Source organism: Pistacia vera, unplaced genomic scaffold (assembly GCF_008641045.1).
Source record: "Pistacia vera cultivar Batoury unplaced genomic scaffold, PisVer_v2 Contig891, whole genome shotgun sequence".
In the NCBI taxonomy this organism is placed as follows: domain Eukaryota; kingdom Viridiplantae; phylum Streptophyta; class Magnoliopsida; order Sapindales; family Anacardiaceae; genus Pistacia; species Pistacia vera.
The window spans coordinates 1-17,381 of NW_022196769.1; the positions used below are offsets into that span (position 1 = coordinate 1).

Here is a 17,381-nt window from a genome sequence, read left to right on the forward strand (position 1 = left end):
GGAATTTTGTGAAAAATCTGATATCTTCTTTAAATATCAGGACCGACAATCAGGTGATGACGAAGCAATGGCTCTGGATGAGACATTTTGTACGGCTTTAGAGTACGGATTGCCTCCAACTGGTGGATGGGGTTTGGGAATCGATCGGCTGACCATGTTGTTTACCGACTCACAAAACATCAAGGTTTGTGGTCTCTCATGCATTTCTTCCCTGTCATTGGTTCGCACTGTTAGCAGTCATTCATCATCTCTTGTATTTTATTTGTCACAGGAGGTTCTTCTCTTCCCAGCCATGAAACCTCAGGATGAACCATCTGCCAAAGGTACTCCACTTATATGTTCCATTTGGAAACTTTATTTTAGTGCCTTGATACATGTTTGTTCCGGTTGCAATTAGTGTACAATTTGTTGCATATCACAGAGATTACCATTCTTTGACGTTGGCGAATTTGTTTTCTCGTTTATTGGCAGCTGCAGCAAATTAGGTGTTTTGAGGAGCTGAAATCTGATAAGTAAATTTATTTTGGGGCTCTAATCGAGAATCGAAGAGGCAATCCTGCGGTCAAATTTTTGTTATTACTTTTGCACCAGTTATTTTATTTTGTATTTTTGGTCGTTAAAAGGGTCTTATTATGTTATATTATACAACCCATTATATGATAAGAGTAGTGCTCTCAAGTACACACCATAAAATGCTCATATTGAATATATAACATACTTATCAGCAATGTTTTAAAACCCGGTCCGGCCCGGCCGGTTTAACCCGTTTGATCGGGAACCGGTCATTGAGCCGGGCCGGGTTAAGCAAAAAACCGGGATTAATGATTCACCTAGATTGACCTGTGGTTGGACCACAGTAATTGTAGCGAACCACTGGTCCAATTGCTTTAAAGCCAAAATCGGGTTACTCTTAACCTTATCCTAATTTGTAAAAACCTAAATCTAATTTCTCTTTTTCAGTTTTCATTTGACATTCTCTCTTCCACTCACAGTTTCTTCATTCCAGCTTCATTCAATCTTCATTCTTCACTTCAGCTTCATTTCATCTTCACCATTTCTTCATTTTTGTATTTTCGGTAGTTGTCGTCATATTTTCCATAGTTTTAGTATTATATTTTCATCAAACAAACAAATATTTAAGATCAAACAAAAAGTTTCAAGGATTATGAAAATTTAGGATTAGGTTATTAAAATTTAGGGTTAGGTTTTGTATAAGATTAAATGTTAAAATATTAAAGCAAAAAATAAAATGGACCATGAGTGCATTTAGAAATGTAATATTATTTATAGTAATTTAAATTAAGATTAAATTTATCAAAACAAAAAATAAAGGGAGAACGACATTTTCCCACCCAAGGTTTGGTAAAACCACACTTTCCTATCCGTTAAGTTTCAAAATGATACTTTCCCACCCATCGTTATGTTCTGTTAAGAAAATTTGTTCTGAAAAAGGGTAGGATGGTCAATTTATATGAAGCCACATAAATCAAAATTTAAAAATTGAAATATGCTTTTTCCTTCTCTTTTCGTTTGCTCTCTTTTCTTTTTTCTTTATTATTTTTTTTCCTTGTCTTTTATTCGCCATCATCTCTTCCTTCTACGTTGGAGGCTACAACACCGGCGTAACCTGCAACTGCCAGCTGAGCTGGCAGCGTCGCAACCTTTAGCCACGAGCTGGACTGGCTACAACACCACCAATTTAGTTTGCAGCCAACCAAATCGCGGCCGAAGGTAGCATCACAGACACCCAACTCGACCGTGACGCTGACGCCGACACCACAACCCCCTTTCTTTTCCCGCATACTTTTTCTTTTCGATCTTATGGTTTGTGGGTTTGTGATTTTGGGGTTTATTTTTTTGTGGATTTTTAGTGGCCGGAGGATTTGAAGATTCTTTTCTTGAAACGAGTGTTTAGCGTTTGTTGGATGTTAAATTTTGTGTTGTGTGGGTTTGTGAAAAAAGTTAGTATATGAATTTTAATTGTTAAATTTCTGTAGAGATCAAAAAACTTCAATGGGTTTGCTGGATGTTATGTTGTGTTGTTTGGGTTCCTAAAAAAATCTGTATATGAATTTCAGTTGAATAATATTAGTAGAGATTGAGAATTTTAATGGGTTTGTTGGAGGAAGGAGAAGAAGAAGAGGTTGAAGAATGAAAGAGAGATGTTAGAGAAGCCATATGGGTTCTGGGTAGTGGGTAATATGGTCTATGCGAATACTAGAAAAATAAAACTTTGATTCTGCAAAATGTTGTTGTTCCAAAGAGTGTGTGGTGTGGGTAGTAAAGAAGTGAAAGGAGAGACAGAAACCAATCAAAAAAATAAAAAAAACTAACTGATCTAGTTTTGTCATACTTATGCTTCTTCTCTCTTTGTAGAATTTTCACAATGCTTATTTTGATATCCACCCAGCAACCTTTTATTACTGCTCAATTACAGGGTATTATTATTGTTAATGGGAATGTAAATTTATAATTTGTCTCTCTAACATTTTATTAAAAATAATGTTTTACGAGAATTTAACTAAAATTTATATACAATTTTCAAATTTAAGGAGAGGTATATTGGTAATTGACCCTTCACGACATAAAATAATAAAAAAATTATTAAATCAAATAGTAAAAAGTATTTTTGTCTTTATAGTTGAATAGTAACAGATTTTCCTAATGAAATATAATGGTGGGTGGGAAAATGTCATTTTGAAACTTGACCGGTATCGTTCGCCAAATCTTTCATGGGAAATGCGTTCTCCCAAAAATAAATTTAAAAGTAGCGGTAATCGTCAATTAGGTGGAGGCTAAAAATATTTTTTTTTCACTTATAGATGTAAATAATAGAGCCCGTGAGCCCAATTTTTTTCTTTTTGTTTGGGCTTTTGTTGAACTGGTGTAATATTGCTGATTACATACCTAAAATTTATATATGAAGTCATAAACTCTTTTTAATTGGGGTTACATTAACTTTTTAAAGAAGTAATTGTTCATAGTAGTGAGTAAAAATTAACATTTATTTTTTATCTAGCATAGTACGTAAAATTAATAAGAGTTTTTTTTCTTCTTAAATTTATATATTTGCATTCATTTTAGTTTTAGTATAATTCTTATACTAATACATTTTTGTAGCTTATGATTGCTTGAAAAATATTCAAAATTTGTAAGAATGTCAATCAAATAACCCTTTCAAAAACATTCAAGTTTAGAGGTTAATTTTATCTGGGGAGACTAATAATTAAGAGTCTCACCTATTTTCAAAAACCATTAATATACCTCTATTTAGGGTTTATTGATAATTACAAGTTAATATACGAAAATTATTCAGTTAAGATCATCCTGAATTCCTGATATAATTATATGAGGACCGTATTTAAATATGGTTGAATTCACTCATTGGATTGAATCAATATATATATATATACCCAATTAAGCTGGTTATAAATAAAAATAAATTCTACATTGTAATAAGTTATAGGTCTCATCTTAAGGAACTTCCTCAACATAGCAATAATTATTTGTATGTTACAAAAAATATTTGTTATGCTACATTAAAAGTTTAAGACAAAATAAAAGATTTATCTCCAATTATTCGGGACAGTAATTTACTTTCGAGTTATTACCACATCTTTAAACTTGCAGATATGTAATAACTCATCAACGTAAACACCTTTTTGTTAAAGCTAAAATATTTATAAGATTTTAAACATGTTTAAAGCTTCTTAACACAATACTGTCTATCTCTTTTATTAATGTTTAAACCTTGTACTCAAGAGCGAATGCGGTATTAGTTGAGGGTGGGCTACTTAAATTTAAAAAAAAAAAAATATTAATACATACAATTATTGGATTTTAGCCATCTTAACAGAAATATTAATAAACGAAAATATTAATGTATAATTAGTTTTTATTTTGACCCATCCTAATATAAATTTATGGATTTGCCTCTACTTGGATTTGACATGTTTCATTAATTAATTATTAATTCAGTGTATACTTTACATCTCTTCCACATGCTCTATGGATAACTATATATCGAATTCCAAAAAACAAAATGGTTTAACCTAGAATTGATAACAAACAAGTTTAGGTGATATTCAGTAGAATTCATGAGGATCAATTAACCTAAATCAAATCTGCTGTCGGAGAATTTAGATATGAAGTAAATCCAATTTGAATTCAGCATAATTGAAATTTTAGACCCTCGGTTCAATAAAAGATTGTCTCCAAAGTAAATGTTGACTGAAACTTTCCTCAACTTTTAAAGATCATGTGACATAAAGTATATCAATGAACTCATTATTGAGTTACACACGCATAAGACCAAAGGGGTAGCTTGGTAAATACGTAATACGCACCCAATGAGGTAAATATTGTTATGATGATCAAGAGCATAGAAATTATTGATGCCTCATTGGCGGTCATACCCAAAAATGGAGTCAGCACTCAGGAACAGAAATTACATACACATTAATAACAAGCCCTTTGCTTGCAAGTTACTCTGCTCCTGCTCTTTACACTCATCTCACAAGTGGTATCAGCAAATACTCTGCATAGAACAGCTGCAAGAGCAAACAATAATCATGAAATTATAATTTGACATAATTTCAGGCAAACTTTAATTTGAAAAACACAAAGAAATTTCCTTTGAAGTTTTAAAAGCGACAATAAATCTCCGATGAAGTTCTTCAAAGACTTCACCTAATTTTTTTTTTAAAATTTCATAAAATTTATCAAAAACATCTAGTTGAGAGATCCCAACGTATTTTTCAAATCAGAAAGGCTTGCCTTTAACTAAGGCAAACTTTAGGGAAGGTGAATGAAATTAACGATCTCTCAAACAATGAATATGTAATAGCGTGCCAGGGCATCAAGAAAGGTAGAGCTGGTGATAGGTCAAAATGATATTCGAAACAAATGAATAATAGAATTGAAATAATCGAAATTTCATAATGTTCTAGCATACATAATAAGATTGGTGGTTGGTTCATCAGCTCCTAAATGCAAAGGCCATAACTTAGATATAATTGTTAAGAGAGTGGCTGAATGATTCAATAACCACTTGTGTCAAAACCTGGATTGGTGTTTGAACTAATGAAGAGGATATACAGAAAAGCAATATGTAAAATCAACTTGTCCAGCGGTAGCTCATCTAACAAGTTGAATTGACCCCCAACTCCGAGTAAAATAGTCACAGGCTACATTGAGTTGTAAACTTTGATAGCATTCTTGCACAAAATTTGCATTAAATAAGCTAAGAATGATGGTTACCTTCCAGACGAACATATAACAGGAAGTTATTGCAGTTTTGCTCTTTAAATCGACAGATTTGGCACGGTTCCATAGTATTGAAGCCAACATGCCATGACCCAAAACCTGAACCAATTCAGAGAGAGTAAATCAATTTCTAGGGCTCCTTATTCAAAAAATCTATTGAATTGTTTGTTAGATATTAAAATTTCACTTGGATAAAATCATTTTGTGATTAATAAGTGAGCGAAAAGCCTCTACTACTACATGAAACGGTTTTTTATTCATAGAAATTCTTATGATGCAATAACGAAGCCTAAACTACATAGGAAAGAGAAGCTGAATCATTCAATTGTACAAAATTTTATAGATGCCATTGATGTGGTTCACTGATTAAGAAACTAATGACATTACAGTGATGATTTTGCTCCAAACGAAGGAAGATGTCGCTCCAACTAAAATGGCAACACCATAAGCCATTTGTAGTAGAGAGATACAAGTCCAAAACACCTGCCAAGTCAATTACGCACATGAGGATATTAAGAAAAAATTGATAAAAGTAACCCGAGGGATACTTATGCTGAGAAGCCTTTATTTGAAACTGACCCGCTCTTGACCCAAACGTACTGTAAAAGATCGAATTCCAAATATTTTATCTCCTTCAATATCAGGTATATCCTGCATAAAATCTAGTGTGAGCTTACAAGAGAATATATCATTCAAATTGATAGAGCTGCAAGGCCAGACTTTTTTAATTACAAAAAATGCATGTTGTACAAAGAGAATAAAACACAAAAAGTAAAACAAATTTAACATTTTACGGGATCAACATTTAACCATATTCAAATGAAACCCCAATTACCTTAAATAATGCTATAACAACTGAGAAGAAGCTCATGAATGCAGTTGCAAAGATTAGAGGCCTCGAAAACACAGCTGGTCTTCCGTACACATGGGTCTGGAAATTGCCTATCACATTAGTATTCAGGAATTCAAGGTGCACAAACTATGCAAGAGGAAACAGTTCAAGGTAAGTTTTAGCAGATTAGCAAGTAATGAAGGCGGACAATATTTTGGTCCCTGAAATCTATGTGAAAATTATCAAGTTTCTGAGGTCCCCATTGGAGTTCTCAAAAACACAGATTCGACAAGTCATGAATTGAGAGCAATCTCGATTCTGTATATAATACAAGACAGTGTTTCAAGTGCTTATACAAAGGAGAGCCTTGTATCATGCATCAATATGGTTTTGATATTCCTCACTGTCATCAAAATCAATATCAGTGTGGTTATATAGACATCCTGATTTTTAATCAGAAACGAGGTCTATAAGCCATGTATCTCACACCAAAGAGAGAGTAATGTTCAACGGGTGGGGCAGAAAAAGAGATAAAGAAATAAAGAGAAATAAGGAGAATAGAGGGCCAATAAACTAGAAGAATCAGAAAGGGGACAAAACATTTGACGAAGAAACTCAGATTTCCTTATTCAATAACCATCAAGTCTTCTACAAAACTGAGAATAAGAAGACAACTTATATATTGGCCAAGACCTAAATAAAATACAGAACAAAAATTTACTTACAATAACTAACATAACACCAGCTCAAATAAGAAAACTCAGTCAAAGAAATTAGATAAAATCAAAATAACAATATGTTTAATCGTAAGATACAAAATTTCCTAAGGCAATAATTAAACTTCTAAGAGACTTGAAAAGGAAATAGGTGAAAAATGACCTGCATGTGAAGATAAAAAGCAAGTTGAACTATTACTGCTCGAACTGCTAGGATGCACATAGCTGCAACCACTGCAAACCTTTTCCATCTCAACAGTGGCAACTGAAATAGCACAAAGATAAATGACTGTTAACTCTAATAGCCAACTCCATAATTTGAATGAATGTCTCTACTCCAAGCAGCACAGAGATTTTTTTGAAGTTTCTAATGCTATCTCAGCCCTGAAAGCAAATAGAAACCTAATATACTTCCACATAGATATCTAGCTTTGTATTTAATTAGTTGTGATGCTGAAGCAAATACAAGCATTTTCCAGATCAAGCGCTTAAGAGGAATGCAGAGTAGACATTATCTCTGATATGTTTTGTAGATACTTTAGATGCGTAAAATTGACAACATGACTGCATTGTATTCCTGTAAATCTAACGCAGTACCTCTTGACTTCATCACAAACTATTTGAAAGCATGAAGAGGACCATACAAATGCAAGATTATGCAATGAAGAGTCATATGTATGCTGCACTGAGAGCAGTAAAACATATCAATTTGTGCTTCCTAAAATTAGTTGGGAGTGAAAACAAATCACATGCCAATATTGTAATAATAACTCACATTGATTGAATATGCAGTTCCTAGTACAAAACTGATGAAAAGAGCCCAAAACAGCGGCCATGAACCAACAACCCATCCAAGCCAAAAACTCTGTAAAGGTAGAAAGGAAATTATTTAGCATCTTTGCAGTTAAGAATCCGGATCGTGAACAATCAGATTTGCAGAGTTAAACAATTGAAACAACAGTAGCCTACTTTTACAAATGGCACATTACACTTCATCTGTGTTTACCTAAAAATTACTGAGAATTCAAAGTTAAATCCAAGAGGTTTTTACCTGGTCAGTTTATTCATGTTGCAAAATTTAAACAAGGAATTCTATTGACATTTCAAAATCACAGTAACTATCTACTGGAAAAAGTAAAAGACCCCAATTCATTTCAGACAGACAAGTTAGAATCTTTGGGAAGGGCATTATAATAAATATCCAAACTCTAAAAATAAGCCATATGTGAAGTACAAAATAAGCTACTGATGGCACAATCATTGTTGGTTTCGAGAAGTAAAGCTCTCTTTAGAAGGTAAAGAGAAGAGCCGATGAGATGTTTTCCTACCAAAAACTTTTTCTAATCCAAGATCCAGCATGTGTGAGGGTCATTTTATGTCTATTGGATTTATTACTGTTTTGCTACTAGAATATAAAAAAAAATTCTTAATGTCAGAAAAAATTCAAGTTATTGTATCACAGGTACTATAGCTCTAACCTTTCAGAATCTCAAATAGAGCACTGAAGTTCTGAAAGACCTATTCCTTGTTTGATTATCCTAGTATATAAAACTAGTAGTTTATTTTTCAAGATGAATGAAACATGATCAGCTTTATATACTCTTTTTTCCCCCTTGCTTAATCAAAGCCACTTATATTTTGATGATAAAAAAGTAAGACAGAAAAATTAAGATTGTTAAAATAGGTTACAAATGAATTCAATTAAGAAACTGATATTCCTTCTCTAAAACAGAATAACTTTAACCACCACAAGATCTATTTAGTCTCTTCTTCAACAGTAATATTTAGTTGATCATAGGGGGCAACAACTGAGGAAAATTTTCCTGTCTGCAATTTGCAAATTAAATTTATACCACTGTAAACAGCAGATTATTCAATTATAGTTAAATCCAAACAAATTAGAGGAATAACTTTAAAGCTCATACCATGATGGAAAAGGATGCAACAATCAGCACACCAGTTTTGAAAGAATATTCTCCTGATGCTAAAGGAAGATATGGCTTGTTGACCTGCAATGTACAAATCTGCAATTAGATGATCCAAATATGTATCCTTGAATCGTTGTTGTAATTCTGTCCACACAAAGAATGTACAGAAAGTTAGAGCTCTTAACAATAAGTCATGGGATACTCACAAATGCTCTATGGATAACTATATATCGAATTCCAAAAAACAAAATGGCTTAACCTAGAATTGATAATAAACAAGTTTAGGTGATATGCAATAGAATTCATGAGGATCAATTAACCTAAATCAAATCCGCTATCGGAGAATTTAGATATGAAGTAAATCCAATTTGAATTCAGCATAATTGAAATTTTAGACCCTCGTTTCAATAAAAGATTGTATCCAAAGTAAATTGTTGACTGAAACTTTCCTTAACTTTTAAAGATCATGTGACATAAAGTATATCAATGAATGCATTATTGAGTTACACACGCATAAGACCAAAGGGGTAGCTCGGTAAATACGTAATACGCGCCCAATGAGGTAAATATTGTTATGATGATCAAGAGCATAGAAATTATTGATGCCTCATTGGCGGTCATACCCAAAAATGGAGTCAGCACTCAGGAACAGAAATTACATACACATTAATAACAAGCCCTTTGCTTGCAAGTTACTCTGCTCCTGCTCTTTACACTCATCTCACAAGTGGTATCAGCAAATACTCTGCATAGAACAGCTGCAAGAGCAAACAATAATCATGAAATTATAATTTGACATAATTTCAGGCAAACTTTAATTTGAAAAACACAAAGAAATTTCCTTTGAAGTTTTAAAAGCGACAATAAATCTCCGATGAAGTTCTTCAAAGACTTCACCTAATTTTTTTTTTAAAATTTCATAAAATTTATCAAAAACATCTAGTTGAGAGATCCCAACGTATTTTTCAAATCAGAAAGGCTTGCCTTTAACTAAGGCAAACTTTAGGGAAGGTGAATGAAATTAACGATCTCTCAAACAATGAATATGTAATAGCGTGCCAGGGCATCAAGAAAGGTAGAGCTGGTGATAGGTCAAAATGATATTCGAAACAAATGAAAATAGAATTGAAATAATCTAAATTTCATAATGTTCTAGCATACTTAATAATATTGGTGGTTGGTTCATCAGCTCCTAAATGCAAAGGCCATAACCTAGATATAATTGTTAAGAGAGTGGCTGAATGATTCAATAACCACTTGTGTCAAAACCTGGATTGGTGTTTGAACTAATGAAGAGGATACACAGAAAAGCAATATGTAAAATCAACTTGTCCAGCGGTAGCTCATGTAACAAGTTGAATTGACCCCCAACTCCAAGTAAAATAGTCACAGGCTACATTGAGTTGTAAACTTTGATAGCATTCTTGCACAAAATTTGCATTAAATAAGCTAAGAATGATGGTTACCTTCCAGACGAACATATAACAGGAAGTTATTGCAGTTTTGCTCTTTAAATCGACAGATTTGGCACGGTTCCATAGTATTGAAGCCAACATGCCATGACCCAAAACCTGAACCAATTCAGAGAGAGTAAATCAATTTCTAGGGCTCCTTATTCAAAAAATCTATTGAATTGTTTGTTAGATATTAAAATTTCACTTGGATAAAATCATTTTGTGATTAATAAGTGAGCGAAAAGCCTCTACTACTACATGAAACGGTTTTTTATTCATAGAAATTCTTATGATGCAATAACGAAGCCTAAACTACATAGGAAAGAGAAGCTGAATCATTCAATTGTACAAAATTTTATAGATGCCATTGATGTGGTTCACTGATTAAGAAACTAATGACATTACAGTGATGATTTTGCTCCAAACGAAGGAAGATGTCGCTCCAACTAAAATGGCAACACCATAAGCCATTTGTAGTAGAGAGATACAAGTCCAAAACACCTGCCAAGTCAATTACGCACATGAGGATATTAAGAAAAAATTGATAAAAGTAACCCGAGGGATACTTATGCTGAGAAGCCTTAATTTGAAACTGACCCGCTCTTGACCCAAACGTACTGTAAAAGATCGAATTCCAAATATTTTATCTCCTTCAATATCAGGTATATCCTGCATAAAATCTAGTGTGAGCTTACAAGAGAATATATCATTCAAATTGATAGAGCTACAAGGCCAGACTTTTTTAATTACAAAATATGCATGTTGTACAAAGAGAATAAAACACAAAAAGTAAAACAAATTTAACATTTGATGGGATCAACATTTAACCATATTCAAATGAAACCCCAATTACCTTAAATAATGCTATAACAACTGAGAAGAAGCTCATGAATGCAGTTGCAAAGATTAGAGGCCTCGAAAACACAGCTGGTCTTCCGTACACATGGGTCTGGAAATTGCCTATCACATTAGTATTCAGGAATTCAAGGTGCATAAACTATGCAAGAGGAAACAGTTCAAGGTAAGTTTTAGCAGATTAGCAAGTAATGAAGGCGGACAATATTTTGGTCCCTGAAATCTATGTGAAAATTATCAAGTTTCTGAGGTCCCCATTGGAGTTCTCAAAAACACAGATTCGACAAGTCATGAATTGAGAGCAATCTCGATTCTGTATATAATACAAGACAGTGTTTCAAGTGCTTATACAAAGGAGAGCCTTGTATCATGCAGCAATATGGTTTTGATATTCCTCTCTGTCATCAAAATCAATATCAGTGTGGTTATATAGACATCCTGATTTTTAATCAGAAACGAGGTCTATAAGCCATGTATCTCACACCAAAGAGAGAGTAATGTTCAACAGGTGGGGCAGAAAAAGAGATAAAGAAATAAAGAGAAATAGGGAGAATAGAGGGCCAATAAACTAGAAGAATCAGAAAGGGGACAAAACATTTGACGAAGAAACTCAGATTTCCTTATTCAATAACCATCAAGTCTTCTACAAAACTGAGAATAAGAAGACAACTTATATATTGGCCAAGACCTAAATAATATACAGAACAAAAATTTACTTACAATAACTAACATAACACCAGCTCAAATAAGAAAACTCAGTCAAAGAAATTAGATAAAATCAAAATAACAATATGTTTAATCGCAAGATACAAAATTTCCTAAGGCAATAATTAAACTTCTAAGAGACTTGAAAAGGAAATAGGTGAAAAATGACCTGCATGTGAAGATAAAAAGCAAGTTGAACTATTACTGCTCGAACTGCTAGGATGCACATAGCTGCAACCACTGCAAACCTTTTCCATCTCAACAGTGGCAACTGAAATAGCACAAAGATAAATGACTGTTAACTCTAATAGCCAACTCCATAATTTGAATGAATGTCTCTACTCCAAGCAGCACAGAGATTTTTTTGAAGTTTCTAATGCTATCTCAGCCCTGAAAGCAAATAGAAACCTAATATACTTCCACATAGATATCTAGCTTTGTATTTAATTAGTTGTGATGCTGAAGCAAATACAAGCATTTTCCAGATCAAGCGCTTAAGAGGAATGCAGAGTAGACATTATCTCTGATATGTTTTGTAGATACTTTAGATGCGTAAAATTGACAACATGACTGCATTGTATTCCTGTAAATCTAACGCAGTACCTCTTGACTTCATCACAAACTATTTGAAAGCATGAAGAGGACCATACAAATGCAAGATTATGCAATGAAGAGTCATATGTATGCTGCACTGAGAGCAGTAAAACATATCAATTTGTGCTTCCTAAAATTAGTTGGGAGTGAAAACAAATCACATGCCAATATTGTAATAATAACTCACATTGATTGAATATGCAGTTCCTAGTACAAAACTGATGAAAAGAGCCCAAAACAGCGGCCATGAACCAACAACCCATCCAAGCCAAAAACTCTGTAAAGGTAGAAAGGAAATTATTTAGCATCTTTGCAGTTAAGAATCCGGATCGTGAACAATCAGATTTGCAGAGTTAAACAATTGAAACAACAGTAGCCTACTTTTACAAATGGCACATTACACTTCATCTGTGTTTACCTAAAAATTACTGAGAATTCAAAGTTAAATCCAAGAGGTTTTTACCTGGTCAGTTTATTCATGTTGCAAAATTTAAACAAGGAATTCTATTGACATTTCAAAATCACAGTAACTATCTACTGGAAAAAGTAAAAGACCCCAATTCATTTCAGACAGACAAGTTAGAATCTTTGGGAAGGGCATTATAATAAATATCCAAACTCTAAAAATAAGCCATATGTGAAGTACAAAATAAGCTACTGATGGCACAATCATTGTTGGTTTCGAGAAGTAAAGCTCTCTTTAGAAGGTAAAGAGAAGAGCCGATGAGATGTTTTCCTACCAAAAACTTTTTCTAATCCAAGATCCAGCATGTGTGAGGGTCATTTTATGTCTATTGGATTTATTACTGTTTTGCTACTAGAATATAAAAAAAAATTCTTAATGTCAGAAAAAATTCAAGTTATTGTATCACAGGTACTATAGCTCTAACCTTTCAGAATCTCAAATAGAGCACTGAAGTTCTGAAAGACCTATTCCTTGTTTGATTATCCTAGTATATAAAACTAGTAGTTTATTTTTCAAGATGAATGAAACATGATCAGCTTTATATACTCTTTTTTCCCCCTTGCTTAATCAAAGCCACTTATATTTTGATGATAAAAAAGTAAGACAGAAAAATTAAGATTGTTAAAATAGGTTACAAATGAATTCAATTAAGAAACTGATATTCCTTCTCTAAAACAGAATAACTTTAACCACCACAAGATCTATTTAGTCTCTTCTTCAACAGTAATATTTAGTTGATCATAGGGGGCAACAACTGAGGAAAATTTTCCTGTCTGCAATTTGCAAATTAAATTTATACCACTGTAAACATCAGATTATTCAATTATAGTTAAATCCAAACAAATTAGAGGAATAACTTTAAAGCTCATACCATGATGGAAAAGGATGCAACAATCAGCACACCAGTTTTGAAAGAATATTCTCCTGATGCTAAAGGAAGATATGGCTTGTTGACCTGCAATGTACAAATCTGCAATTAGATGATCCAAATATGTATCCTTGAATCGTTGTTGTAATTCTGTCCACACAAAGAATGTACAGAAAGTTAGAGCTCTTAACAATAAGTCATGGGATACTCACAAACCAACCAAACAAACTCTTATACACAAACTAATCTGGTCCTTTGTGTCATTGCCACATCATCTACTTTAATTTACTTAACTATTTCTTTTTGCTATTTTGCTCCTCCATTTTTTTTATGCCACACAGTTTGTATGGTTAGTTTACAAAATGTAGAATCACACATTAATAAACAATAGAGCATCACTAATTGCCGATTTCCACATATAGAATCACATATGCTGTGTCTCAACTACATACTAGAATTGGATACTAAGAAGAATAGTGAATAGGCGGGAGATGTAGATTGTTTGATCAATTCAGTATTTGGCCATTGATGACATATGCAGATTGATGATCCAATCAACAGATCCTCCCAGCATTTGCACCAATATTGCAACCGTTAGTGAAAAGATTCAAGGTCTAAAAGGAGGTAGTTGAAACTTCAATTATTATTATTATTTTTTAATTAAACAATACTGAAACATTATCAAAATGATTCATCCATAAACCTACCTTGTCTATCTCAATGTCTGACAATTGATTCAAACCAACAATATAAATATTCATCATGAGGGCAGCAGCAACAGCCTGAAAGATAAATTAACATATGTTTAATAAATCATAATGATTAGGCATAATAATGAACTGTTCAAACGGTTCAGATGCTTGGATCATACCTCCAAAACTCCAGTAAAAAATAACGGAGATATATCTGAAAGCTTTTCAACAGCAAGGAGAGCAACTGATACAATGCTTAATGCCTGTAAGGAGAAAAAGTACAGTCTGTGGCTTAGTGCTTTTCTCCCTTCTTCTCAATAGAACCAAAAATATAAAAGTAAAACCATATAACTCAAATTTACAAATAAATTACACAAGGAATCTTGAGGAGATCCACCAATCAACATTTAACTTTTATTGAATCTATATAATCAAATGTAAACTTAACTGTGCCTATGATTGTGTGAGGCCTTGAAAACCTGTAAAATGCGTCTATGGCTTTTGTAACCATGTCTGAAACGCTCTTGGGTTTATAAGCTTCAGGCTCACAATCAAGAGGGTTACCCGAGGCTGAATTTGCCAGGAACTTTGGATTATTTCTCTGGTGGAATGTTGATCCAGGCTCTATAGCTCTAACACGAGACTTTTCTAGGATGTTCCATGATTTGGACCTCGAAACTCGAACTCCGTCACAAGAACCTGTTATCCGAGAGACTTGAATTGTGTTAATGAAGGAGTAGAACTGATGCTGAAGAACAGAATTTGAAGTATTTTGTTTTCCGGATCAGTGAGAAAATAGCATCATAATATGTGGCAGATATCTAGCCACAAACAAGGTGGACTATTAGAACAATCTATGAATGCCAGACCACATATGCATTTCTAAGTCTCTAATAGAACACTTAACTATTTCACCTAGGAATTAGGCTTAGCAGAGTAGACAGTATATTAGATCATCAAAATACTAATTCTAAACCAATTTCGTAAATCTTTCATAGATTATTTTATTATTCAAGTAGAAGATACTGCAACAAACAAGTTACTAACCTAAAAAAAAAAAGAAAAAATCAAAGCTCCAATCCTAAAATATAAACCTAAGGGATCTCAAATGTATTAATCAAAAGCTTAGTCAAAGTTACAGTTTGGCATCACAGAAATCATTTAAATTGCATTAAAACCTCATGAAGTTTGACCATCTCTCAGCCACTATTCTATGATAATATTACAGAACTTTCAGAATCAGGCCTCTATGCAACTATTTTCATCCTTCATTTTCTTAAAAAAATTTAATCTCAAAGGCAGAGTAAAGTAAATCCAAGCCTATAATTTACATGCAACCAGTACTAGATTATAAGAAGAGAAAAACTTACTTGGAAAATGACATGCCTTCAAATTTTTACTCCTGCAAGAACTACTTCTACCTATAAAATGTACACCATGCATCAGTTATAATGTACAACATAGTCTGTTTCATAAAAATAGTGTCTTTCAACATAAATAAAACTCTAACCCTGCATGGTCCTATCATGGATTATTACCTACCTCTACAAAAATTGAAATAAAGAAATTAAAAATTAAAAAAAAAAAAAGATACCCAGATGAGTAAAAGCCAAAAGGAACAGAAAAAACACATACCAGAGAAAACTGAAGGAGAAACAGAGGACAGCGGAAGAAGGAAAGTCTCCATAGGAGTGAGAAAAACTGCAGCTTGCTCCAGCAAATCAAAGAAAAATGTTAACTTTCTGCACAGCTAGTAGAGCTTGCAAGACTTTTAAACACGTTATTGAAAGTGAGAGTGATGACGACAATCTTTGTCGCATTAAACAAAACAACAAGCGTGTAAGCTCGTTATTCTTGTTAAATCTCAATTGCTGTCAAGTCAAAAGTACATAATTTCATGTCAAATTGGTTTTCTTCTTTTTTATTTAAGAAATGGTGAACAAAAATTCTTGAACCGAAAAAATAAGAAAAGAAAATGAATATTGTTGTGTGCAGAGCCAGAGACCGAGACTGATAGAAGACAGAAGACAGATGCCAGGTGAATGTATGAGCTTTTTTCATGAAAAAAAAAAAAAAAAAAATTAATTGTTGGATGAATGGTGAGGGCCTTGGCTCTTCTTTATGGAGACCTCATTGCCCCGTGTACAGTTAAATTTGTCGGTTTGCTGAGTTTTAATGTTAGCGGACTTCTATATTACCGGGGTTAAACCGGTTACCCGTGACTCACAACGTGAATTAAGAGTTGATTGAACTATATAAATAATTCGACGAAGAAGCGGATATCAGGATATGTACATATTCCGCAAAAGAATTTGGATATATATAATCAATATGTATCCTTTATAGTAATTTTATATAAGAAGACGATGATTTAACGAAGTAATTAAAATGAATAGTTTATTTGTATTTAAATATTGTTGACTTGGAATCAAAAGACAATAATACATGGTGCATGTTTGGTTTAATATTTTTATCCCTATTCTGGATCCTATTCTCCAAATAGCATTTAGTACAATATTCTAAAAATATTACCCTATTTTTTTAATTACATTTTAACCCCATAAGGTTATTAATTTCACTAAATACCCTTGAAAAAAAAGTTTAAAAATTAACAAAAACACCCCTATCAACCCAACTTGTCAGATTCCGGCAACCACCGTCGGTGATAGCCGGAATCTGTACAACAGCCTAACTTCCGACCAGAAATGGCCGGAAGTTCACCGCTGTGGCCTTTTCCGGCCAGATCCACCACGGATCTGGCCGAAAAAAGCCAGATCTGGCCGTCAGCCACGGCCAAATCTTAGCCATCGTTGACCGAAAACGACGGCCACATCTTTGGCCGTCGCTGACGGCCAAAGATGGCCCTCGTTTGGCCTTTTCCGGCCGTCGACGGCCATAACAGACCGTAGATCTGGCCTTTTCCGGCCAGATCCACCATGGATCTGGCCGGAAAAGGCCATAACAACGTGTTACGGCACAGATCCGACAAGTCTGTGCCATAACAAA

At 33.5% G+C, this 17,381-nt stretch overlaps 2 protein-coding genes and 1 long non-coding RNA gene across 3 annotated transcripts; 1 reads left to right on the plus strand and 2 right to left on the minus strand.

The window, feature by feature from the left end:
• The first annotated feature begins 44 nt into the window (after window positions 1-44).
• Window positions 45-914, plus strand: LOC116119527. The gene is made up of 3 exons (XR_004126405.1): window positions 45-184; window positions 272-323; window positions 472-914. It is a non-coding gene; the product is annotated as an uncharacterized LOC116119527 (long non-coding RNA).
• A 3,282-nt stretch (window positions 915-4,196) lies between these two features.
• On the minus strand, window positions 4,197-8,844 carry LOC116119520 (homogentisate phytyltransferase 1, chloroplastic-like). The gene is made up of 8 exons (XM_031405461.1): window positions 8,739-8,844; window positions 7,589-7,678; window positions 6,977-7,078; window positions 6,101-6,196; window positions 5,845-5,916; window positions 5,653-5,748; window positions 5,260-5,364; window positions 4,197-4,550 (listed from the first exon to the last, which is right to left on the minus strand). The coding sequence occupies exons 1-8, from the start codon at window positions 8,739-8,741 to the stop codon at window positions 4,509-4,511; spliced, it is 606 nt and encodes a 201-aa protein (XP_031261321.1). The 5' UTR covers window positions 8,742-8,844; the 3' UTR covers window positions 4,197-4,508.
• A 359-nt stretch (window positions 8,845-9,203) lies between these two features.
• LOC116119517 (homogentisate phytyltransferase 1, chloroplastic-like) lies at window positions 9,204-16,394 on the minus strand. The gene is made up of 13 exons (XM_031405457.1): window positions 16,011-16,394; window positions 15,746-15,796; window positions 14,824-15,074; window positions 14,555-14,638; window positions 14,391-14,465; window positions 13,687-13,770; window positions 12,537-12,626; window positions 11,925-12,026; window positions 11,049-11,144; window positions 10,793-10,864; window positions 10,601-10,696; window positions 10,208-10,312; window positions 9,204-9,499 (listed from the first exon to the last, which is right to left on the minus strand). The coding sequence occupies exons 1-13, from the start codon at window positions 16,060-16,062 to the stop codon at window positions 9,458-9,460; spliced, it is 1,200 nt and encodes a 399-aa protein (XP_031261317.1). The 5' UTR covers window positions 16,063-16,394; the 3' UTR covers window positions 9,204-9,457.
• Window positions 16,395-17,381: the final 987 nt, after the last annotated feature.